The 27652-nt window shown below is 38.6% G+C and overlaps 1 protein-coding gene and 1 long non-coding RNA gene across 8 annotated transcripts in view; one reads left to right on the top strand and one right to left on the bottom strand.

Annotated features, from left to right (window-relative positions):
• Positions 1–27652, bottom strand: part of MTUS1 (microtubule associated scaffold protein 1) — a 156961-nt gene that overhangs the window by 41522 nt on the left and 87787 nt on the right. The window contains exon 1 of one of the 7 annotated variants that reach the window (XM_055287045.2): positions 11976–13427. The exons of the other annotated variants lie outside the window; for them this stretch is intronic. Coding sequence (XP_055143020.1) covers positions 11976–12096 — 121 coding nt within the window. The 5' untranslated portion in view covers positions 12097–13427. Of the gene's footprint in view, positions 1–11975; positions 13428–27652 lie in introns of those variants that run through there. 7 annotated transcript variants of the gene reach the window in all.
• The window catches only part of LOC129486822 (uncharacterized), a 33839-nt gene continuing 13292 nt past the window's right edge, over positions 7106–27652 (top strand). The window contains exon 1 of the long non-coding RNA XR_008659109.2: positions 7106–7225. This is a non-coding gene — a long non-coding RNA (uncharacterized lncRNA). The remainder of the gene's footprint in view (positions 7226–27652) is intronic.

The raw sequence follows: 27652 nt of genomic DNA, 5'->3' as shown, positions 1-27652 counted from the left end.
TTCCTTATTCTAACAGTCTTTCATTACAGCATCCACATTCTGTGGTAGCAAATCTAAAACAACTTTTAAAGAAATTTAGTAATTAGTCTCTAATTTTTCAGGAAAAGGCAAGCTACTACAGTGATTGCTTAAAGAAACATTGGTACTCATGTTCTAAGAACAAATGGCTAAATATATTGAATAAACTCTAAGTTAAAAACAGGAAAAAAAGGCTCTTATTTTCTATGGCTGCAGTACATGGTTAAATAAGTCATATCTGTATTAATACTTGATAATGCTCAGTTCTAAAATTACTAAAATATCCATTGTTCCACTGTGTCTCTGTAATACTTGATGAGAGGATTTATCCATTACTCTTTATTATTAGCAATTATTAGTAGTAGCTTATGAATAACTGTCACTTCCATAGATGTAGAAAATAGCCAAGTTAATATCATAATATTACAGTCCTGAAGAACAAATAGTTACATATTAATGAAAAATAATCTAAATATTTGACCATGAGATTAGTATTCTTTCATGTCATTTCCTAAATGTTTTTAGAAATTGTCACACAATGCATAATAATAATTCCACGGTGTTTCATTGATCACAGTGTGTTCTCACTTCCTTTTCTTTTCATCCTCCCAATAATTACCCAGATACGGAAGACAAGGCTCACGGGTGTGAATGTCTTCCCTGGGTGTAGACAACTTCTATGGGAATCCAGATTCAAAGTCAGAACCCAGGCCTCTGATGCCAAGCCTCTTCTGTTCCCACACATTTTGGAAGGCAGATTAGGTGGTGATGTAATATATTACATAAAAATAAATATTTATGCAACAAATGTAATAATATCTTGCTTTAACACACATAAGCCCATTATCTGATAACTCATTTTAACAAACCTACATATAAACATCTGTGTTATATAATTTTATAAACAAAAATGTTCAAATTCGACTATCTAGAATTTACTGCAACAAATATAGACACACGTTCATTCTCCTGATATCATTTGTATATGTCCTAACAAAACTTACTTAAAAATTCATTTACTGATAACTGCTTTATCATTTCCCGAGTCCTGAATTAACATTTGGCTCTCTTTCTAGACTTTCTATGCTAATCAATGTTATTTTTAACACAATTTCAGAGCTTTAAAACTGTCAGTTTAAAATTAGTTACAAAATCTGAGATGTGAATCTTTTATATTAATATTTTGGAGAAAATATTCTTCAAGATTCTTGCTTTTTGCTTATAAATCTGTAACAAAAATATCACAGAATACATGTAATCGTACTAACAATGTTTACTTTTGAAGGGAAGGTAATAGGAATCAGATAGCTAAAAAGTATCCTGAAGCATTTTTTATACTTTTTAACCATGGGGTAAATATATTACCTATTCAAAAGTTAAATATAAGAAGTAAATAAAATTACTTTTAAAAGATAGTTAAGGCCGGGCGCAGTGGCTCACGCTTGTAATCCCAGCACTTTGGGAGGCCGAGGCGGGCGGATCACCAGGTCAGGAGGTCGAGACCACGGTGAAACCCCATCTCTACTAAAAATACAAAAAAATTAGCCGGGCGTGGTGGCGGGTGCCTGTAGTCCCAGCTACTCGGAGAGGCTAAGGCAGGAGAATGGCATGAACCCGGGAGGCGGAGCTTGCAGTGAGCGGAGATCGCGCCACCGCACTCCAGCCTGGGCGACAGAGCGAGACTCCGTCTCAAAAAAAAAAAAAAAAAAATAGTTAAAGTAAAATTCAAGGACATACTTTTTAATATAATACTTAGCTATGAAGGAAATAGTCTATGCAGAATTTTTCCTTGGGGAAACTACACAGGAATCTAAACATTATACAGGGTTTGTAAGTGATTACTCAGAATAGCTTTATGATTAAGGAGGAAAGAACACATTGATGTATTTGTCTAAGAGTACATGTCTTCAAATTTTAAAATCAGAGCAAATGAGCAAAAGACTGCCCTCTCCGTTGAGCTGGAAACTCGTGCTGTGCACTCACAATCTTCTGCTCCATATACTGTGCTCCCTAAGGATGAAGTGTGACTACATGGCAGCCGATAACCCAGTTTCCACATGCTTCCCACTCTCAGCACTCCTGGCTCAGCTGAAGATCAGAGATGATGCAAAAATCTCCAACGATGCTCAAAGCCCCAAGGCCAATCAACAGGTACTTCACAGTACTGAGAAGCCAGGGGTTTCCCTTAAATCCTGCAGGATTCATTACTTACGTGAAATTAGCATAATATCAGCCAAACTTTGCCCTTACCCTTGTTTATCAGCATGTTACTGTTTTGATAACAAAGCTTTTATGCAAAAGTATAAATTATTTTGTTTACTGTACCTATTAACAGAACAAGTTCTGATTTTAAAGGACCAATTTAATCAGAAACCTTACAATTAAATGTCAACTTCTATATCGATTCAGATTTCTCTCAACAAGATAATTACCACCCTCAGCTGTGATCCAGCCTTACTGGGACTCATTCTAATGAAATGGCAACCTCCATCAGGAAAACAAAGGCCAGAACCAAAGACATTTGCTCATTTGGAAAGCAGCTGGATAACCCTGTCAGCTATCTTTGTTCTTTCTATTCAGAAACCTCAATTTAATAAAATTTAAAACTAGGGCAATGAAGTCATGTATCATCTTCTTAAAGAAACTAGTTGGTTAAAGAGGAAGGTGCCCATTTCTCAGGCTCAAATCACTTAGGCAAATAGACCTGCATATCCCAAGACCAGAAACAATTTTGAGAGAAAAACCTACCCATTCAGACATCGACTAACCATAACCACATACCAGCAGCTGAGGACACATTCGTCCTAAGCCCAACAAGCCACACATTTCCTCAATCTGCTGGCTTTTCCAATTATTAAAATCAAGTTAGAGACCAGACCTACTGAGGGAGTTTGCCTTAGGTTCCGTGAAACACAAACTAAACACAGAATTTGCAAACGAACATTGTCTACTTTTGTGTATACTCATTGACCTACTCATTCACTCACGAAATATATTTATTAAAATCTACCATGAGGGCGCTGCTGTGGTGGGTGTTCACCTGCCCTGGCGCTTTGGGGGGACGGGAGAAGTATCACCTAAGAAGGCGGTATTGCTCAGAGAGGCACAAAGACACCAACGATCTCTGCTGACTCATGTTTCCCTAGTGCTCACCTCTTCAGCTCCAAATCTCAACCTATCTGTATAAAGGTGACAGTCACTGACTGGATGGTAAGTACTTTCCACAACATATTGCATTAGAAACCGATGTTTGTTGGTTGACAAAACATAGGTTAAGAACTCAGAAGCTAGTGAGGGGTCTCTCTCTGCTAGCAGTGTGAACAGACAGAAAATTCTCTTCTTTCTGCCTTAATCTAATCATACACATCTAAAAGCCCTCACACGGACACCTACACAGAAGTTCTTTCAGTCAGGGTTTCCCCAGCATCTGGTGGCAGGTGCTTATCCTGCCTATGCAATCTTACATACAGTTTTTTAAAGTTATCATTCATGTCAATTAATTATCAGTTCATGTTTGTATAACGTTTTCTAGTGTTCATTAGCTGTTTACTCTAAAAGAGTTAACAGTAATAATAATTTAGGAGACATAATATTTTTCTATTTACATATAATATTTTTCTATTTCTAGGTAGATATGGCATTTACTGAAAATGGAAAATTTTAAGCTCAGCAAAGCACAGTGTTTAGACATTTAAAATTAGCCAAGCCAGGCCAGGTGCTGTGGCTCACACCTGTAATCCCAACATTTTGGGAGGCCAAGGCGGGCAGATCACAAAGTCAGGTGATTGACACCATTCTGGCTAACACAGTGAAACCCCATCTCGACTAACAATACAAAAAGTTAGCTGGACGTGGTGGCACCTGCCTGTAGTCCCAGCTACTCGGGAGGCTGAGGCAGGAGAATCACTTGAATCCGGAAGGTGGAAGTTCTGGTGAGCTGAGATCGCACCACTGCACTCCAGCCTGGGTGACAGGGCAAGACTCTGTTCTCAAAAAAAAAAAAAAAAATACCCAAGCCCAATTATTTGTGGGGGATGGGAGCAGGATTTAGGATGCCTCACCATTTAAACTTTTCATTACTATATTGGTAGAGTTCGTTGCAATAGCTCATATTATATGAAAAAGACTTCCACTTATTTTCTTCACATTAAAAACATATTAGAGAAAAGAAAGCATATTCATATAAAAAATTCCTGCTTGGATTAATTATGCTTATAAAATTTTTCCTGAAGCAATACCCCAAACTTGCCCTTAACTATCTTCCATATAGCTGGCAGGAAAAAAAGCAAATTTCTCATACTCTTATGTACATAAAATGGACTACTAACTCAAAGAAGAGTTAATACAAATTCATCACATTCAGAAGTACTTTTAAGAAGGCATTGCCTCTCTCCTATAGCAACCAAAAAAGCATGGCACTGGTCTAAAAACAGACACATACATCAGTGGAAGAGAACAGAGAACCCAGAAATAAAGCCACATGCTTACAGCTAATTGATCTTTGACAAAGTCGGCAAAAATACATACAATGGGGAAAGGACACCCTAGTCAATAAATGGTGCTGGGAAAATTAGAACAGAGAAACTGGAGCCCTATCTCTTATCATATGCAAAAATGAACGCAAGACAGATTTAAGACTTAAATGTAAGACCTGCAACAATAAAAATTCCTGGGTTGGGGAAGGGAGCTAGAAAAAACTCTTCAGGACTTTGGCCGAGGCAAAGAATTCATGACTAACATCTCAAAAGCAAATGCAACAACAACAAAAATAGACAAATGGGACTTTAAAAAGCTTCTGCACAGTAAAAGAAACAGCCAACAGAGGAAACAGAACACCTATAGAATGGGAGAAAATATTTGCAAACTATGCATTTGACAAAGATCTAATATTCACAATTTACAAATAATGCTAGCAACTAACAAAAAATACAACCCCAATAAAAAATGGGCAAAGGACATGAACAGATGTTTCTCTAAAGAAGACACAGAAGCAGCCAACATAAGGAAAAAGTAGAACATACGAAAAAATGCTCAACATCACTAATCATCAGAGAAATGCAAATTAAAACCACAATGAGATACCATTTCCTATCAGCCAGAACGGCTATTACCAAAAAGTCAAAAAACCACAGACGTTGGCAAGGATGTGGAGAGAAGGCAATGCTTATACACTGTTGGTGGGAATGTGAATTAGTACAATCTCTATGGAAAATAGTATGGAGATTCCTCAAAGAACTAAAAATAGAACTACCATTCAACCCAGCAATCCCACTGCTGGATATCTTCCCAAAGGAAAAGAAAAAAACAGACTATCTTACAACAGAAATGAAAATTAAAATAGCCAATTAAAACATTAAACATTAGAAGTACTTATAATACAAACAATAAATAAAAAGAGAACATCATTCTCAAAATACTAAGCCATTAAGGACAAGCAATTTGGAAGAGATGTGCCTAGGACTCAGGTCACCAGAGAGAAAAAAGGCAACTCTCTCACCGAAAAAGAAAGCCCTGTTAGTCTTAATTTTCCACAGAGCCACATAATTGCTGATGTTTACAAAAAGGACCCTCGTGTACTAAAACAACCCAACGTATTGCCTAAGATAAACACAGAAATATGATATTCAATATTAGATACCTTTAAAATCACACCTGTTGTGTTTCTACCTAAGAAAATAATAGGCATATACTATTAATAAAATATTATTCTTCTCTCTGAAAGATGCTTTAAAGCTCATAAAAAGTATCAATATATATTAATTTATAGGGTAATTATTAATTAACCAAATAAATTGTTCTAACGAAACAAGTATTTACTATATACAGCTTGCCATATTCCTCCAACGTCTCTTGATGGAAAACACTGCTATCCTTCCCATGCTGAATGCAACTCCAAACCATAATTTATTATTTACTTTCCATTTTTGTGTGAAAGTAGATACAACATTAAAACATAATTCAGTGTAGTAAAACTCTATCTGAAACTTGTCAGATTAGGATATACTGTCTCTTTCAACACCTGACTTTTAAAAATTTATCAAAATCTTACCTATTGTGAACAAAACTTGTCATTTAACATCTTATTGTCTTCTTCAATTGAAAGCTGTAACTCCAAAAGGGCGGATTTTCATGTCATGGCAAAGCTACAGCTCTAAAACCGCCACAGCTACTGAAGCTTGGAATCAATCTACGACAAAACGTTTTCAGCATCATGCCATTCATAACGCCAGTTCTTAGCAAATGCTTGTCTATGTGGCAGGAGGCCAGCAAAATCTTTCACGACAGCTTTCAAGGAGGCTGAAAGGAAGAATCTGGATTCACAGTAAGATAACTAAGGGGCAGCGAAAGACTACATCTCTCATTCTTCTTCATCTCGGTCCTTTTGATTTCTTCTACATTCTACAAATCCCTGAATTTTATCTTTTCACATGCAAATTCCAATATATGTGGTTTTTTTTAATGGAAACTTTCTAATGTGACTTCATTGACGTCTACATTTTGTAGTAAGAAAAATACAAGAGAAATTGAAGTTTACTTACTGTCACCTTAACAGTAGATGAATAAATGCCCTCCTAATCCATAACACATCCATAAATGCGCTAATTACATATTAAGCATACAAAAGCCACATTTAAAGTTGAACACATTCTTCCCAATGTATAACTGAAAATTCATTCAAGAGATCAAAAATCAAATAATAAGACTTACGTCCAAATGACAAAACAACTTGAAAGTTTAATGGAACCAATCCACATAGGAAATCAATGCCCCTCCAAAACGCATAGAATAGAGAAGAAACAGCAAGGCCTGTTTCAAGATCCAACTTGTTAAATAATATACTCCCCTCATTTATAATCAGCCGACATCAGCTTGAGAAATACCTGTTCTGCCTTCTCTGTGGCAGATACTCCAATACGGCTCTTAACATTTTATACCTGTCTGTGGGACAGAGACTAGAGAAGTCACATGCTCTATTTCCCAGCCTCCCTTCCAGGTAGATACAGTCATGTGACTAAGACCCAGCCAATGAGACAGAAGCTTAAGCGACCTGGCAACACCCCTTCCTCATTTCTTTTTCTTCCTTCCTGGAGCAGTTACTGTGAGATCATGAGGCAACAATCATGAAGACAGGACTAAGAAGACAGCAGAGATGAGGATTCCCTACACTGCAGAGCTACTGAACAACCTCAAAGCTGCTTTTCTTCAGGTGAGAGAAGTTGCTTCTTAGTGCAGCTGTTAATTCCATCTAAAAGGAGTCAAAAGTGAATACCAAATGTGAGAACATAATTTGATGAATTTCATCCTAATTAAACAAACGCATTCACATTCTGCCTGCCTCTTACTGAACACCTGTTTAAAACAGTTCTCTTCATGAACACAAAGAAGGGAAACAACAGACACGGTGGTCTACTTGAGGGTGCAGGGTAGGAGGAGGGAGAGGAGCAAAAACAGTAACTTGGGTGCTGGGCTTAACACCTGGGTGATGAAATCATCTGTACAATAAACTATTTATTGTACAAGAATCTGTACAATAAACTCTGTGACATGAGTTTACCTATATAACAAACCTTTACATGTATCCCTGAACCTAAAAGTTCAAAATAAAATAAAATGGCAAGAGTAAATGGAAATATTTTGTTCTGATACTACCTCTGTCATTCCTCGATAGGTACGTACACATGTTCCTCCTTTACACTGCAGTAATCACTTTTAATGTCACTAGCTCAACAGAAAGAATTCTGTCTTTAGTGTACTGAATTGCCTTCACTGAAGTCAAGAAGGAAATTAACCTGTGAGGTTCAAATGGCACTCTTCATAGTAATTAACACAAGAATTTCCAGCTTCATAGGAAAAACTAAATGCTAAGTGGCAGGGAATATTTCTTAGCAAAGTCTTTTCCCTCCACTAACTCATTATAAAAATAGAACTAATATGTTAGGTAGAATTCTGAAATAGACCAAGTTTAATATTTTGGTAAAAAGACTATTGCTGACCCTTCTCCATGTCAGTGAAGTCATCACTGGACTTAGATTTTCATCTGCGCCTGTTGTCCTGCAACATCACGCACAGTTTCTGCCAAATTTACTCTTTCCCTTCTCTCCCCTATTTAAAGAGGAAAGATAACCTCGATCCAACAACACGCTTTGCCAGTGGTGGATACCATCCAATAATAATATATCAGTGCGCCCAGTGCCCTCTATGTGGGATCAATGAGAAAGCTTATTCTGGCTGGATCTCTATAATGGCCAGCCCACATCCCACCACATTGTATGCTCAGAAATATTACAACTCCTTTGTTTCCTTGAAGGAGCCCTTCCTCAAACCCCTCAAGGTTTTTACATGCTGTTTTCTCTGTCTGAAACACTTTGTTTCTTGGTTAATTCTCCATTTCCGGAGGAACCAACTTAAAAGGCACTTCTACTGGAGGACCTGGATTAAAGGTACCTCCACCTGCTAACAGCTGCCTGGGCACCAGTCCACACTCTGCATTATTACTTGGGGCTCTGTCTCCTTCTGTTAAACAGTGGGCTGTGTGAAGGCAGGGTCCATGTGAGACTTAGTCCCAGCCATACTTTCAGCACCTACTATTATGCCTGGTACACAGTACTCGTCTAATGGGTTACTTCTTTATGAAATGAATGAATTAATCTGTAATGCGAAAGACAGTTTAGAAGGGAAAGGCTGGAGGCACAGACCAAATACAAAGCTCTTCAGAAAGCCCAGTCAACATCTTAGGCTGGATTATACAAAACCGTTCATATTTGGCCACTTTTGACTTATTAGAGTAATTTTGTGTGTGTGGTTTTTTAAATAGAGACAGGGTCTCGCTAACTCTCAAGGGCTGGTCTCAAACTCCTAGCCTTAAGTGATTCTCTTCCCTTGGCCTCCCAAAGTACTGGGATTACAGGTGTGAGCCACTGGCACCAGCCAAGAAGAGCAATTTCAATGCTTCAACATAATAACGCCTGAACTAGGGTAATGGCAGGGGGTCAAAACAAATCGAGATTTCAAATGATGGAGTCTTAGAGTTTTGCAACCAATTGATTGTGGATAAATCAAGACAAGTAATGATTCAAAGGTGGGGTTTGGCCAGACACGGTGGCTCATGTCTGTAATCTCAGCACTCTGGGAGGCTGAGGCAGGCGAATTGCCTGAGGTCAGGAGTTCCAGACCAGTCTGGCCAACATGGTGAAACCCCATCTCTATTAAAAATACAAAGAAATTAGCTGGGCATGGTGGTGGGCACCTGTAATCCCAGCTACTCGGGAGGCTGAGGCAGGAGAATTGCTTGAACCTGGAAGGCGGAGGTTGCAGTGGGCCCAGATAGTACCAGTGCACTCCAGCCTAGGCAACAGAGCAAGACTCCATCTAAAACAAACAAATAAACAAAAAAACAAAGGTGGGGTTTGATGACCAGACACATGATGTCATGAAAAGAAACAGATAATTCAGGAGTATTCACTGAATTTAGGAGGTAAAAATAAGGAGACAATTCATTTAGATAAGATGAATTTCCAAGCAGAGTAATACACTGAGGGTTTTCAAATCTTCAGCCAGAAAATTCACAGATTTTGAGGCTAAGGGGAACCTGGAAGCATCTCATGTGATTCCCTTATTTTCTAGCCCTGTGAGGTTAGGTGCACAGGGCTATTCACTTGGTCACTAGCAGAATCAAGGCTATAATCCAGGCCTCTTGGAATCCAGGTCAACACCACTGCACTGAGGCAACCAACACCACTTCCTTCACTGAGGGTACAAATCCAAGTTACTGCTGACAGTCCATTCAGATAAGAGTCACCACGATGGCATCAATTACCCACTTGATGGCGATTTCTTGGACATTACAATGACATAACATGGATAAGCCCATAAAAGATTAATATTGGCAGTAAGCAGAATTATATTCCTTACATGATTTTAAAAAGCCTCCAACACACAAAACACTTTCTCCATCCCTGCTATTCCTTGGATCTAACAAAATTACAGCAAAATTTGCAGCTGGAAACTACGTATGCCGAAAATTCTAAATAGAGGTCCCAGGTTTTAGTCCTATCTCTGCCACTTACTGTGTGCCTCTGGGCAAGCAAATTCACTTCTCTGGGCCTCAGACTTCCTGGTATAAGATAGATTAGATCACCTCTATGTGAACTCTAGCTCAAAAAATTATGACTGCTAATAAACAAAAAATAGTTTTACATAAGTTTAGAAAATAAAATGTGTCCGATACATCACGATCAACTAAACTCTGGTAAGAGAAGCTTTGTGTCTTTTGCTTAAGCTGTCTTGGAAAGCTATCTGCTTCACAACAACACTACAAACAACTTACAGTGTCTACTACTAGAGCACTGGTTAAGTAAATCATGACTTACCCAATAATGGAATGTTACAGAACTATTTTTTTTAATGAGGTAGATAAACGTGATTACATGCAAATCTAAAATACATTAACTTTAAAAAGGTAAAGAATATATAGTACGCTTTTATTTCTGTATAACAAAACAGAATATAAAAGACCTACATAGATTTACATGCGACTGGAAACGTGCAAGAACACTGTGCAAACAGCCTGAGAGTGGCTGTCTCCATGGGGAGCAGGCAGGGACTCTGGGTAAGAGAGAGGCTTGCCTAGGACTGCACAGCCTTCCATACTGTTTGATTTTATTTTTAACTTGGAGCGTGGATTACAGTATTTTTAAAAGAACTCTTTAAAATTAAAAGATATTTGGCGCTACTTTAGATCAGACACATTATTATAAATATAGGGCACCCTTTAATTGTTATTTTTCCCCCCTATTAATTTTTTCAGTTGGAAGGGCTGCAGCGGCCCTGAGCTGGGAGAGGAGGGCCACTGTTGACCACCTCCTCACTGCCTCCCCCATTTACCTTCAGCTGTCAGCTCAGACTGAAAGGGAGAGGCTGGCAAAATCAAATGACAGGTCAAGGGGAGTTATGAAACACGAGAGAGAGGTGCTGGAAAAAATGAGAATTCTCCCACAGACGAGGGAGATGCCTCTGCGGAAACTAAAAACAGTCAGCTGAAAACAAATCACCAGGGACAGAGATGAGCCAAGTGGAAAACAAGATACACGAGGGGTCACATGCACATGAAGCAGAAATAAAAAAAATCTATTTACATCCTCATCAAACAATCCTGTGACATTCAGCCCAAAACAAATATAAGAGCATCCCAGCTAACATATTTTACAGAATAAAATTGATTTAATTTACTGTAATTGTAAAAATCATCTAGAACAAAAGTAGCAATGTAGGCCAACCCAGTGCCCTAAAAGTGACCACAGGTCACCATGTGCCTAAAACATATACTAAATTTATTTTCATCTTAGGCACAGAAAATAAAAAGCAGATACAAACATAAACCTCAGGGGAAGTATTTTGAGATTGCACAAGTTTCACTATGAAGACTGGAAAACTAGATTTGTGATTCACTTACTACTTCCCCATAACCATTAGGATGTTTTCTGTCAGAAGTGTTTAGAATGCAGAAATCTTTTAGCATATTAAAATTGACTGTCAAATCTGACTGAGAAACTATCCAATGAAAAACAATCGAAACCTTCTCATCTACACAAGCAAACAGGAAATATTCTTCTAAATTTACCTATGTCCTACTTCCCAACCATTGGAAGTAAAATACAATTTAACAGGTGCTGATTTTCACACATTTGGCTGGTGACGGAGAAAAGTGCTAGGGAACACCAAGGCAACAATTCTGTCTTCCATCAACACAAACAACGCAATCTGCTGCCAAAAGTAAAAGTATTATGCACTCGTGCTGAGGCAACAGAAAACAATTTTTAAATTAAGCCTCATCTCTCATCAGAGACAGTTTTGTTTCTCCGATTATCTGTCTCCTTGGAAAAACCTCTGATAAACATCTGCAAATGAATGAAGACGTCCCCCGTGCAACACTAAACAGAGATCTATGCGAGACAGACCTGTGTGGAAAACAACAGTGCTTCTCCTAAACCCTGAAGGAAGTCGAAGGTTTCGAAGCAATCCTTTGGCCGTCAGTCGTACGTGAATGGTGGATAAGGAGAATTTGGGAGACAACAACATGTCTTCGGAGCAGGTGGCAAGATTTCACAGAAGAGGCAGTTTCCATGGACTGTCACATACTGTCTGTTTAAACTCAGTACTCTTCAAGGCCAAGAAATACAGTCAGAGGAAACATGCCTACACAGCAAATGTCATTCCGCCAGACAGGCACAGAAGAAACAAATCCCCCAGGGCTGGCCAAGTGTTTCTGGCTTCCGTTTTCACTTCCAGATGTTGCCAAAATGATGCTCTTGCTCTGAATACAATCTCCTTCCTGCAGGTCCAGAAGCGCCTCTGAACCACATCATACTGTGCATGCTTGTGGACTTGTTATGGTTTTCATCCGAGATGGTAAAGGGGAGGAGAAAGTGGGTGGTCTCAGGAGCTTTACAGAACAACCAATAATGTCACAGATCCTGCAACCACTTGAAAGATCGCTAGGGGAAATTAACTACTTCAAGTGCCTAATGTTTCTTTCATAATTAGAAAAAAATTCGGATTTCCTGAAAGTAAACTGTGTCCTGATTTTAACATTTTTCACTTCTTATATTCACACTAATAACATGAGCATTTTTTCTCTAGATATTTTACATGTAAACCTACATTTAAACCTGGTATTTTGGAAAAGGTGTTTTTTTTTTTGTTTTTTTTTTAAAAAAAGACTTCAGGCAATAAATGTTCCCAACTACAATATTTAAGGAAATTTCTATTCTAATATATGAATGACAGATTGTCAAAAGGTTAAAGTTCAATTTTAATTCCCACATGCTGAGCACCTCACAAATAATCAACAATAAAAGATTCATACAGTTTCTCTATCAGATGTAATATCGGAGTTCCAGAGGAATGGTCCATCACATAGGCATATTCTAAAGACTACTACATTTATTGCGTGAGTAACTGCATTTACAGAACATCATATGGTCTCTTACGGTGGTCTTTCAAGACTAGGAGTGTGAGGCGGGCACAGTTATGACTATCTTTTGCCAGTTATCTACTAATTTTTATTTCAGTAGAGTGGCTTGTAAAAGTATGTTAAAACACGATAGCAAAAACCAAAAGAACTTGAAAAACAAAGATATGGATACAAGAATTAACAACAACAACATGCCCACTTAAGCTAATTCCATTAAACCACGAATAGCCTGAGCTCTTAACATTTTTAAAAATGTTATAAAGTATAACAAAACAATGTTTTAAAAATGTCCTACGCCTGTTTCGAAGATTTCCTAGAAAATAAGACTCAGAAATAAATGCAGAATTGTTACCATAAATAACACTATTAAGTGCTATTAAAACTGGCAGGAAGCAGTTCTTTTAGAAATTCTATAGAGAGGGTATGAAGCAGGGAGGAGAGACGGAGGAAGGGAAAATTTAAGTAAGTTCCCTTCCCGCAGGCCCCCTCCCTCTTCACTCAAGCCCCCAGCTTGCCATTTTAGAGGTTGTCGGCAAGAGAGACAGACCCAATAACCTGCCCAGGGTTCCTGTGAGAAAGATGCACCCAGTTCATACACTGACGAAAAACCTGCTCAATATATTGCACCACAGCAACTGAAGCTAAATGATCAAGGAATTAAAGTCGAGGCAAGCTGCCTCTAGGTGTGGCCTTTTACTTCATCCCAGTTTATTATTAAAAAACCTAAACACCTTTTCCTTCCAGATTCCACATACTAAAAATATACCAGAACCTTTTCCTCTACCTCCCAAAACCTTGTAAAAACCAAGAAACCAATCAGCATTAAAAACAAACAGAAGAACAGAGTCAAATTTTGCCATGATTAAAAACAGACATGCCACCACTCCATGTAGTAAGAGGTGGTTTTTCTTTTTTTTTTTTGGTTGTGTTTGTTGTTTGTTCAGTAACAGAAAATTCTAAATTATCCTTTTTTTGTCTTGTTTTTGAGATGGAGTTTCACTGTTGTTGCCCAGGCTGGAGTGCAATGGCACAGTCTCTACTCACTGCAACCTCTGCCTCCCAGGTTCAAGTGATTCTCCTGCCTCAGCCTCCCGAGTAGCTGGGACTACAGGCACTCGCCACCATGCCTGGCTAATTTTTGTATTTTTAGTAGAGATGGGTTTTCACATGTTGGCCAGGCTCGTCTCAAACTCCTGACCTCAGGTGATCCACCCACCTCGGCTTCCCAAGTGCTGGGATTACAGGCGTGAGCCACCGCGCCCAGCCTTAAATTACCCTTATTAAAAGGGAAGTTCTTTAGACTCTCTAAAAGAAGAAATTAGAAATCTAATCACCAATTAATCAGATTCATTAACATTTTTACTTGAATTATATTACGCTATAACCACACATATTAAAAATAAACATTGTTAATGACATCTCTTAACAGCAGAGCAAGAAGCTGCAGGAATAAACTAAAACAGTGCCAGTGAGGAGGAAAAACCAAAAGTCATTCTTGCTTGTACTGTGAAATACACACACAAACATAGCAAGGTGTGCTAGATACATGACACAACTGCACAAACTGGGTTTCAATTCTTTCCCAAACATAGTTTGCCTCCTGGTGGCCATGCAGCACAAGTGCACCAAAGCAAGGGAGCTGCCTTGGCAGTCCATAAACAGGAATGGCCATTGCTTACAATCTACTGCTCCAAGCACTCACTTACACACTTTATGTCTGCTCATTTAAATAACTGGATAAGCAATTACTTTCAGGTCACAACTATTTTTATACTATATATGCCTCTTCGGGGAGCCAAGATAAAAAACTGGTTCAAAAAAAATTCTTTGATTATTTGATCATCTGTCACCACCTTATTTTCTGAAATTGAACGAATGTGAGGAGTACCTAAAAAAGCATCTTTGTTATTTTTAAAAGTCTTAATTTAAGAGGAAAAGATAGGCATCACCGAGGACAGTAGAGGAAAAAAATAAGGAAATTTTAGTGCCTAAGGTAGAACAGTTTGTAGTTGTAAAAGTTAGCTAGGAGTCTTCATGGGCCGGGCGCAGTGGTGAGATTACATGCCTGTAATCTCAGCACTTTGAGAGGCCGAGGCAGGTGGGATCACCTGAGGTCAGGAGTTCAAGACCAGCCTGGCCAACATGGTGAAACCCTGTCTCTACTAAAAACACAAAAAATTAGCTGGGCATGGTGACAGGGGCCTGTAATCCCAGCTACTCAGCAGGCTGAGGCAGGAGAGCCGCTTGAATCCAGGAGATGGAGGTTGCAATGAGCAGAGATTGCGCCACTGCACTCCAGCCTGGGCAATAACAGCGAAACTCCTAAAAAAAAAAAAAAAGATGAGTCTTTATGAGGCAGAGCCTGTGTTAGGATGTAAGTGGAAAACAAAACCATGATTTAAAATTTTATGCAATGTAGGATCTCAACATTACACAAAAAGGATAAAGTGTGTTGGAGCAAACATACCAGAATGTCAGCAACGCTCTGGGAGGTGGAAGAGGGAGGAATTCTATTTTTTCTTTATTGTATGTTTTTGTATTTTCCTAATTTTTTTTTTTTTTTTTCCAAAAATCATGGAGCCAGAAAAAAATTAAAAAGTTTAAGTGTTAGAATAATTTTATAGAAAGCCTACAAAATGAGCTGAGTTTTCATAATGACACAAAGAAAAACGATGTGTAAAGTCTATACTACGGCTTAAATAACAAGAGAGGATGATACAAAATATTTCGTAAGTCAGTATGTTGTAACATCACAGTATATTCAAACAAATAGAAATTCCACTGGTCTGCATAGAAATGTGTTTTTTTAAATCAGTGATTTAGAAAACAATGATGTCATAATTCTAGACAAGATTCTAGCATAATCTGTATAGGGGTGCTTAGATGCTACAAAATGCCTTCAATTTATCTGTTATTGTTTGTTGTTGTTAATGATCATAAGGAATGAGGAAGAAGATTAAAATTTGAACCAAATGACTCGTTCGGAGATTCAAGCATCTCTATCCAACCAATCTTCCTTAGCATAATATGGAATATTAATCTTTATATTTATCTCCTTACTTTCCCTAACACAGCATTAATTGCAACATTTTCTTAATTTTACTCCTCATAGTCTTTAATGTAGTAAGTTCAATTCTCTATTCCAGTTGTAGAAACTTCAACTTAAGGCCCAATTTTTCCACACTATCCTCTTCCTCAGTATGAAGATATATTGTAATTATCAAACAATTAACACAAAGCACTTAGAAAAACAATCAACTTCCATCCACCTGTAAGATGATAAGCGCTCAAAGAACAGTGACATTGCCTTTTATTTTGCAATAAGCAAAATAAGAGTTTAAATTAAAAGCAGCAACGCTTTTAACTCATGTACAATATTTGTTTTTAAGAAACAAAACCCCATGTGTTCACCGTAGAATTTTTTTTTGAGACAGAACCTTGCTCTGTCACCAAGGCTGGAGTGCAGTGGCATGATCTCAGCTCACTGCAAGCTCCACCTCCCAGGTTCAAGTGATTCTCCTGCCTCAGCCTCCCGAGTAGCTGGGACTACAGACACCCGCCACCACGCCTGGCTAATTTTTTTTGTATTTTTAGTAGAGACAGGGTTTCGCCGTGTTAGCCAGGATGGTCTCAATCTCCTAACCTTGTGATCCACCCGCCTCGGCCTCCCGAAGTGCTGGCATTACAGGAGTGAGCCACCGCGCCCGGTCAGAATTTTTTTTTAATTTAAATTACTTACACATCAGACTGCTCTACAATTTGTTTTTAAACTTAATATAAGCTTAATAAACTTATTAAACTTAAAAATTTCACACTTATCTTTCCATGAGAGTAAATAAGCATTTATATTATTATTTTAATGGCTTCAAAAGTGTCTTTAAAATGTCAACGAACTTAATTCCTGTAAGGTATATAGGTTGTTTCCAATTTCCCCCCATTGTAAACAATTCTGAAATAAATTACTTTCCTAGAACCAATTCTGAAAAACAGAATTCCGGGGTGGAAGGTGTTTGCTCTCTGCTACAGCTGCTGTAATTTACCAAGGAGCTGTACATATGAGTGCTGTTGCTTATTCTTCGCCAGTACCAGGTACTACCACTAAGAAATAAGCAAGAACTGAGAGCACATTATTTTAACTCATATTTGGTAAACATTTTTCATATATTCCTTAGTCCTTCATATATTTCTTTTCTGTCCATCCACTTATTTTTCCCTTTCTTTCTGTTTAGTTTTTTTAATTGTGGCAAGAACACAATACGAGATCTCCCTTCTCAACGAAATTTTAAAAGAATGATATAATACTGTTAACTATAGGCACAATGCTGTAACAAACATCTTGAAAACTTTTTTGCCCTTGCATAAGAAACCTTGTACCATTGAACATCAAGTTCCCATTCCCTGGCAACCACCATTCTACTCTGTTTCTGACATTGACTATGTTAGATGCCTCCTGTAAGTGGGATCATAAAGTATTTGCCCCATGACTGGTTTATTTCACTTAGCATAGTGTCCTCCAGCTTTATCTGTATCACTGCATACGGCAGGACTTTCTTCTTTTTAATGGCTACATAATACTCCATTGCACATATATGCCATATTTGCTTTACCCTATGGACACATTTAGGTTGTTCCCACATCCTGGCTATCGTAATGTGGCAATGACCATTGTTGCAGGAAGTCAGGGACCCCGAATGGAGGGACCGGCTGGAGCCGTGGCAGAGGAAACATAAATTGTGAAGATTTCATGGACATTTATCACTTTTCTAAAAATACTCTTATAATTTCTTACGCCTGTCTTACTTTAATCTCTTAATCCTGTTATCTCTGTAAGCTGGGGATGTATGTCACCTCAGGACCCTGTGATGACTGCATTAACTGAACAAATTGATTGTAAAATGTGTATTTGAACAATATGAAATCAGTGCACCTTGAAAATGAACAGAATAACAGCGATTTTAGGGAACAAGGGAAGACAACCATAAGGTCTGACTGCCTGCAGGGTCGGGCAGAATAGAGCCATATTTTTCTTCTTGCAGAGAGCCTATAAACAGATGTGCAAGTAGGAGAGATATCACTAAATTCTTTCCCTAGCAAGGAATATAACATTAAGACCCTAGGAAAAGAATTGCATTCCTGGGGGTAGGTCTATAAATGGCCGCTCTGGGAGTGTCTGTACTATGTGGTGGAGATACTTGGCCAGGCGCAGTGGCTCACGCCTGTGATCCCAGCACTTTAGGAGGCCGAGGCGGGCGGATCACAAGGTCAGGAGATCGAGACCATCCTGTTTAACATGGTGAAACCCCGTCTCTACTAGAAATGTAAAAAATTAGCCTGGCATGGTGGTGGGCGTCTGTAGTCCCAGCTAGTAGTCCCAGGCAGAAGAATGGCATGAACCTGGGAGGCAGAGCTTGCAGTGAGCCAAGATTGCGCCACTGCACCCCAGCCAGAGCAACAGAGCCAGACTCTGTCTCAAAAAAAAAAGGACTGAGATACGCCCTGGTCTCCTGTAGTACCCTCAGGCTTACTAGGATTGGGAAACACCAGCCCTGGTAAATGTGAGATCAGACCGGTTCTCTGCTCTCAAACCCTGTTTTCTGTAAAGATATTTATCAAGACAATACATGCACTGCTGAACACAGACCCTTATCAGGAGTTTCTGATATTGTTCTGGTCCTGTTTCCTCAGAAGCATGTAATCTTTGCTCTGCCTTTTGCCCTTTGAAGCATGTGATCTTTGTAACCTACTCCCTGTTCATACACCCTCTCCCCTTTTCAAATCCCTAATAAAATCTTCCTGGTTTTGCGGCTCAGGTGGGCATCACGGATAGGTGACGTCACCCCCGGCGGCCCAGCTGTAAAATTCCTCTCTTTGTACTCTTTCTCTTTCTCAGACCGGCCGAAACTTGGGGAAAACAGAAAGAACCTACGTTGAAATATTGGGGGTGACAGACCATGGGAACGCAAATATCTCTTCAACATCCTGATTTCAATTATTTTGGTAAATAACCCCTTATCAGACATATGGTTTGCAAATGTTTTCTCCTATCTCATAGGCTGCCTTTTCATGCTATTAAATGACTGCTTTGCTCTGCAGATTTTTAATTTGATGTACTCCCACCTGTCTATTTTTGCTTTTGTTACCTGGGCTTTTGGTGGCATACCAAGAAAAATGTCATGAAGTTTTGCCCCATGTTTTCTTTGAGGTGTTTTATAGTTTCAGATCTTATATTTAAGTCTTTAATTCATCTCGAGTTGATTTTTGTGTACTGTGTGAGATAAGGGTCCAATTTCATTATTTTACTTGTGGATGACCAGTTTTCCCAGTAGCATTTACAAAGAGACGATCCTTTCCCTATTGTGTATTCTTGGCACACTTGTTGAAGATTAGCTGACCATATATGCCTGGATTTATTTCTAGACTTTTATTCCATCGATCTCTGTTTCTATCTTTGTGCCAGTACCATACTGTTTTAATTACTGTGTGTTGTAATATACTTTGAAATCAGGAACTACGATGCCTCCAGCTTTGTTCTTGTTTTGCTTATTTGCAGTCCTTTGTCATTCTGTATGACTTTTGGGATTGTTTTTTCTATTTCTGTAAAAAAAAAAAAAAAAGATGACATGGGATTTTGATAGGGATTGCGATAAATCTGTAGCTCTCTTTGGATGGTATGTCCATTTAGCTTCTATGATAGAGTTGTCTTTATCTTGCTGATTTGACACAGCTCTACATAGAGTATGTGCTAGTATTATCTCAGCTTGTTCTTTGCTTATAAATACTGTTTCTAATGGTTTTTATTCTTATTTTTTAATTTTTTTTTGAGACGGAGTCTCACTCGGTCACCCAGGCTGGAGTGAGGTGGTGCAATCTCAGCTCACTGCAACCCTTGCCTCCTGGGTTCAACGATTCTTCTGCCTCAGCCTCCTGAGTGCTGGGACTACAAGTGTGCACCACCACGTGCAGCTAATTTTTTGTATTTTTGGTAGAGATGGGGTCTCACTATGTTGCCCAGGCTGGTCTCGAACTCCTGGCCTCAAGCAATCCACCTGTCTTGGCCTCCCAAAGTGTTGGGATTACAGGCATGAGCCACCATGCACAGCCTGTTTCTAAGGTTTTTTAAAGCTTTTGTTGTCCTAATTATTAATCGTTTCTATTATACTAGTGTCCTGGAAAGATCTTTTCTACTTAAGTCTATATTCTTAGTGTTTTAATTACTTTGTGTGTTTAAAACTAATTTATCTGGAATACTTTGTATATATGTGAAAAAGATCCAGCTCCTGCTAAAAAGGTAGTCACTGTCTCAAGAAGATTTACTAAATGATCCACTTCTCCTAACCCCCAACACCAATTTGAAACAACAATGTATCCCATATGAAAAGAGCATGTGTGTTTTAAGTATAGGGGGAAAGTTATGTTAATCATAAAACAACAGTGAAAAAACAGCCTTCTCACTACTCTCACCAGAAGAAACTCTGGCAGCCTCAGCATTACCTCATCAGCAGGTGTGCAACTTGCAACCACTTCCTAGCACTCAGCAAAAAAAGGCAAGAAAGCTGCCGTTCTCCTGTGCTGTCTTTACTAAGTGACTGTGGAAGGACCAGTGCATTTTCTACCTTCCAAGGCAGACACCCTGGCACCTGAGACTGATGATCTTGTGTAAAACAATCAGGTTGCTGGAGGGGAATACAGCTCTGATGCCTCTGGTATCCCAGTGGCTTCAGTGTATGGTAGAACCAAGGTAATAATAGTATTCTGTGGTATGTGCGACATGTTCCTTATCAACAGTAAGCCAAGATTTTTTTTGGAGTCAATGTCAACTAGAATCTTGCAGCATCACAACCTTTAAATAAATTACAACAGTCAGACCCCAAGAGGTTGGTTCTTGACTTTAATAAGACTTTCCTGCTTGCTTTACAGATTTAAAATAATTCAACTTCCTGGAAAAGAACTCTAAAAACAAACCACTAGAATTATAAAAACAATGTAAAAGATCACCATCATTAACCGTTCCTAGCAGCTGAATTAACTATTATTTGAGAACCTTTTATAAAACAATTCTATGATGTCAAATTATTCCCCTTCTGGGAATTATTCCCCCAATATTCCCATGTCTCCAAATGAGAAATTTGAGACTTGCAAAGGCTTAGCAACTAGCCCAAGGTCAGGACACAAATAGAAAGTGCCAGGACCAAGGTTTACACCAATATCCTGTGCCTTAAAAGTTCGTTCTCCTCCTGCTCTTCTACATTGTCTTATGAGATAATGGAATTTCTTTAATTGATAAAGGTCAAGCTAAAACATGATGTAACATTTTAAACTATTATGTTAGTAAAAAAAATTAAAAATAATATCCAATGTTGACCAAGGTATGATGAAGCCAGCTGTCTTTTATGTCAACCATGGTATAAACTGACAGGAAGCTTTTGGAAAAGAATTTGGCTATTTGAGTGAAGTGACTGTAAACAGGTACATATTTTGATTTCCTGATACTACTTTTAAGAATCTATCACAAGAAATTTCCCCCAAAGTTGAAAGTGCTAATTGTATAGATGTTCTTCATAGAATCATTTATGAATGTAATACAGAAGCACCCTAAATATTCAAAAGTAGTTAAATGTTATTGTATCTGCTAAATGTAAAAGTGATTACTGTATGTTAAACGACAAAGCAGGATATAAACTTATCTAAATTTCATTTAAAATCACAAATTTAAAAAAGCTAAACGGTGATTTCTGAACTACATGCTAAACTTTTTGAAGTTTGGCAAACTGCTATAATTAAAAGTGATTATTTTACTAGAACTAAGGAATATGCAGTTGGTCAACTCAACTGTAATCTCCACCACTACTTATTGCTTTAAAATAAAAATATCTCAAGGCCATAGTACAACGATTAAAAATTTAACACTCAGAGGAACATGTTTATGTGTAGAGACAATGTCTTCTGTATCAGCTAAAATATGACTGATTTCCAGCAGAATATGAAAAAAGTCAAGGTGATTTGCAGTCACAGAATATCACAGTAGGGAGAAATCTAGAAATCCACCCTTTCAATTACACAGAAAACTATTATCAAAGAGGTTCAATGATCCACCCAAAGTCACTGGCTTTGTGGCATCATTTTTCAGCATCAAAGTTGTCCTTCCAAAGCGAACACACTCCGTTGTGGTCCTCTATCCACAAAGTAACTTTTCCTCACTAGGCTCCTCATAATACCAGGTTAGTCTTAAGTCATGATAATAACTAACCATCAAGAAGAAGAACCTGGGAAAGTCATGCTTATGGTTTTGGGAAAATACACAGACCTAACACACAATATAGATTAAGCTGCAATGTTGACCCCTTAGAATACATTCTATATATACAGAGTCATCTACAGATTCAACGTAACAGAAATTATTGGAATTAGAATTATTAGATTACATTCCTAAAATCTCACCTGACTTCATTACAGAGATTGACAAGCTGATCCTAAAATTCATACAGAAAATCAAGGGACCCAGAATAGCCATAACGATCTTTAAAAAGAAGAAAGACGTTGAATGACTCACACCCTGATTTCAAAACTTACTAATCAAGACAGTGTAGCACTGGCAAAGGTAGACATATAGATGCAAAGAACACAATTTAGAAACCAGAAATAAACCCTCACATTCTTAACCAATTATTTTTAACAAAGGTGCCAAGGCATTTAAATGGGAGAAATATATGTTTTCAACACCTGGATGTCCACGTGCAAAAAAGAATTAGACCTTCTATCTCATACCATATAAAAATGTAACTCAAAATGAATCAGAAACCTAAGTATAACAGCTAGAATAGCAAAAAAAAAACTTAAAAGAAAACACAGGCTTAAATCTTCACAACCTAGGATTAGGCAACTGTTTCTGAGATACAATACCAAAAGCAGAAGCAACAAAAGAAAAAAAGTTGATAAACTTGACCTTGTCAAAATTTAAAACATTTGCGTTTCCAAGGACATTATCAAGAAAGTGGAAACACAGCCCAGGAATTGGGAGAAAATATTTGCAAATGATAACTCTGACAAAGGTCTAATATCAGACTATATAAGAATTCCTACAATTCAACAATAAAAATAACCCAGTTTAAAACCAGCAAATGATTTGAATAGACACTTCTCCAAAGAAGATATGCAAACGGCCAATAAGCACACAAAACAACACTTAATGTCACTGGCTGTCAGAATGCAAATTGAAACAACAATGAGGTATCACTTCCTACCCAGTAGGGATAGCTATAATAAAAAGGACAGACAAAGCCAAGGGTTGGCAAGGATGTGGAGAAACAGGATTCTTCATACACTCCTGGTGAGGATATAAAATGGTCCAGCCACTTTGGAAAACAGCCTGGAGGTTTCTTAAACTGTTAAACACAGAGCTACCATTTGAGCCAGTTTTCTGATAATGGTTAACTAATTTTTAAACAAAGCCATTCCATAGAATATTAGCTGTTTTTCCCAGATATTAGGATGTACCAGAAACTTAAAAGGAAACAAAAGCCTAAATGTGTACAACAGAGTTTCTTCTGCATTTTTAGACTATAAAGGCTTTAGTAACCATATATATTCACACACAGCATCCTGGGGATCTTTAGAACTTAAATCATTCTGCATGGCTGTCTTCCTAGCTTTAAGAGCCTACAAAAGGTTAAGAATTCTGAGATAATTCCCCCCACACTTCCCTACTTACTACGCTGAGGAAACTGAATACACGTGATGGGGCATCAAGGATATTTGTTATTCATGATGTAATGTTATCCCCCCTATTTTCTTTACACAAGAGGCTCAGAAATTTATACCTCTTGCCCAGGTTTCCCTCACATGACAGCCTTCAATCCGGACCTCTCTTCTAGGACAAGACAACCCTCCTTCCTAGAACTTAGTACATTTGTGATTGATGTCTATTTCACCAGGTTTTTTTTTTTTTTTTTTTTTTTTTAACGATCCTATTAGCTCCCCAGAGACAAGGCCCCTGCTCATTTTTCGCTCAGGACTGCATCCTTAACACCTGACACGCACAATGTGTGAAGAAACTGTAGTCAACATTCTGTAACATTACAGGCATACCTGGGAGATATATATCACCCCATAAGACACGTCATAATAAGGCAAATCACAAAAGTTGTCTCGTTTCTCAGTGCATATAAAACTTATATTTACACTACACTATAGTCTAGTGTACAACAGTATTATGTCTAAAAATATATATACCTTAATTTGCCAGGCGTGGTGGCTTACACCTGTAATCCCAGCACTTTGGGAGGCGGAGGCAGGCAGATCACAAGGTCAGGAGATCGAGACCATCCTGGCTGACACGGTGAAACCCTATCTCTATTAAAAATACAAAAAATTAGCCCAGCGTGGCAGCGGGCACCTGTAGTCCCAGCTACTCGGGAGACTGAGGCAGGAGAATGGCGTGAACCCAGAAGGCAGAGCTTGCAGTGAGCAGAGATCATGCCACTGCACTCCAGCCTGGGTGACAGAGCGAGACTCTGTCTCAAAAACAAACAAACAAAAAACATTAATTTAAAAATATTTCATTGCTAAAAAATGCTAAAGATCATCTGAGGCTTCAGTGAGCAGGAATTGTTTTGCTGGTGGAAGGTGTTGCCTCAATGTTGGTGGCTGCTGACTGACTGATTAGGGTGCGGCTGCTGAGAGTTTGTGTGGCTGTGGCAATTTAAAGTAAGAGCAATGAAGTCTGCAACATCAGTTGACTCTTTCATGAAAGATTTCTTTGTAGTATGTGATGCCGTTTCATAGCATTTTACCCACAGCAGAACGTCTTTCAAAACTGGAGTCAATCCTCTCAAACCCTGCCACTGCTTTAAGTTTATGGAATATTCTGTCTCCTTTGTCATTTTAACAATGTTCACATCATCTTCACCAGGAGTAGATTCCATCTCAAGAAGTTACTTTATTTGCTTATTCATAAGAAGCAACTCCTCATCTGCTCAAATTTTACCAGAGATCAACAGCAATGCAGTCACACCTTAGGCTTCACTTCTCACTCTAGTTCTCATCCTATTTCTACCACATCTGCAGTGACTTCCTCCACTGAAGCACTGAACCCTTCAAAGTCATCCATGAAGGTTAGGTCAACTTCTTCCAAACTCCTATTCATGTTGGTGCTCTGACCTCCTCCCATGAATCACAAATGTTCTTAATGGCATCTAGAAGAGCAAACCCTTTTCAGAAGGTTTTCAAGTGACTTTGCCCAGTTCCATCAGAGGAATCAGTATCTAGGGCAGCTACAGTCTTACACAATGTACTTCTTAAATAGTAAGAACTGAAAGTCAAAATTACTCCTTGATCCATGGGCTGCAAAATGGCTGCTATGTCAGCAGGTGTGAAAACATTCATCTTCCTGTACTGTACTCATGTACTATATATTACTATGTAATATACTATACTATACTCCATCAGAGTTCTTGGGTGACCAGGTGCATTGTCAGTCGGCAGTAGTATTTTGAAAGACATCTCTGAGTTGTAGGTCTTAACAATGGGCTTAATATTCAGCAAACCATGCTGTAAACAAATATGCTGCAATCCAGGCTTTGTTGTTTCATTTATAGAGCACAGGCAGAGTAGATTTAATGCAATTCTTAAGGGCCCTAGAATTTTCAAAATGGTAAGTGAACGTCAGCTTCAACTTAAAATTACCAGATGTATTAGCTTCTAATAAGACAGCTTGTCCTCTGAAGCCAGGCACTGACTTCTCCTGTCTACCTGTGCAAGTCCTAAACAGCATCTTCTTTCAATATGAGGCTGTTTCACCTACACTGAATGTCTGCTGTTTTGTGTAGCCACCTTTATCAATGATCCCAGCTAGATATTCTGCATGACTCACTGCAGCTTCTACATAAGCACTTGCTGCTTCGCCTTGTACTTTCATGTTATGAAGAGTTGCCTTAAACTTCATGAACCAACCTCTGCTAGCTTCCAACTTTGTTTTCTGCAGCTCCCTCACCTCTCTCAGCCTCCACACAATTAAGGAGAGTTAGGGTCTCACTCTGGATTCGGCTTTCGCCGAAGCGAAAGTTGCAGCTGGCTTAATCTTCCGGTCAGACCACTCAAACTTTCTCTATGCCGGGAGTCTGTTTTGCTTTCTTATTTGTGTGTTCACTAGAGGAGCACTTTTAATTTTCTTCAATAACTTTTCCTTTCCATTTACAACTTGGCTAACTGCTTGGCACAAGAGACCTGGCTTCTGCCCTATCTTAGCTTTCAACATGCCCTCCTCATTAAACTTAATCATTCCTATCTTCTGATTTAAAGTGAGAGACATGCGACTTTTCTTTCAATTGAATATTTAGAGGTCATTATAGGGTTATTAATTGGTTACTTCCAATATTATTGTGTCTCAGGGAATAAGGAAGATCAAGGAAAGGGAGAGGGATGGAAGAGCGACCAGTTAGTGGAGCACTCGAAATGCACACGTATCAGCTGGGTTCACTGTCTTAGATGAGCATGGTCCGTGGTGTCCCAAAACAATCACAACAGTAACATCGAAGATCACTGATCGCAGATCACCGTAACAGATATAATGATAACGAAAAAGCTTGAAATAGTGTGAGAATTACCAAAATGTGACATACAGACATGAACTGAGCAACTGCTGTTGGAAAAATGATGCTGGTAGACTTGCAAAAAATACAGTATTTGCAAGGCTCAAGAAAATGAGCGATGCTTGTACCTTCGTGTCTTCTGATTTGCTCTTCTAATCTGCCATGGATTTAGAAGCCACATAACTGTTTTATCACTGTATATAAAATAAGACAATGTAGGCAGTGTACAGGAGACCTTATCTATCTATGTAGAGAGATCAATCCATCTATCTTTTTTTTTTTTTTTTTTTTTTTTTTGAGACAGGGTCTCACTGTGTCACCCAGGCTGGAGTGCAGTGGCGTAATCTAGGCTCAATGCCACCTCTGCCTCCCGGGTTCAAGCAATTATCCTGCCTCAGCCTCCTGAGTAGCTGGGACTGTGGGAGCATACCACCACGTCCAGCTAATTTTTTTGTATTTTTAGTAGAGATGGGGTTTCACCACATTGGCCAGGCTGGTCTTCAACTCCTGACCTCAAGTGATCCACCCGCCCTGGCCTCCCAAAGTGCTGGGATTACAGGTGTGAGCCACCGCGCCCAGCCTATCTGTCTGTCTGTCCGTCCATCCATCCATCCATCCATCCATCCATCCATCCATCCATCCATCCAAAGTATAGCAATTGCAGTGAAGATATTCTGTGAAACCTTTTATGGCTTCTTCAGAGACACAAAGTTTTGGATTCTCAGCTGTGGTTCAAATAGTGGAGGCTGCAGGCTGTCTTGGGAATGTAAGTCCAGTGAAAGTGTGGAAAAAAAAAACATAAAAATATAGGCTGCTGAATTGGGAAAAGGTGCTAAAACTAAATCTTGAGACCACTTAAAAATTAAGGAATATCCAATTTCAAAATAGCATTTATCTTGGGAGAAGTACATTTTCCATTTCATTTAGACCACATTAACAAAATCATTTTTTAAAAAACTATAATTATCTATTAGTAATACAATGTCCTTTTATGCATCAGATGGCCAATCATGCTTACCATATTTTAATGCTATGTGACCCGTCATAAAAAGTTAGGTTTACACCTCAAATTGGA

Source organism: Symphalangus syndactylus, chromosome 1 (assembly GCF_028878055.3).
Source record: "Symphalangus syndactylus isolate Jambi chromosome 1, NHGRI_mSymSyn1-v2.1_pri, whole genome shotgun sequence".
Taxonomy (NCBI): Eukaryota; Metazoa; Chordata; class Mammalia; order Primates; family Hylobatidae; genus Symphalangus; species Symphalangus syndactylus.
The sequence above is the reverse complement of the archived record's forward strand: the minus strand, read 5'-3'. Positions and strand labels throughout refer to the sequence as shown.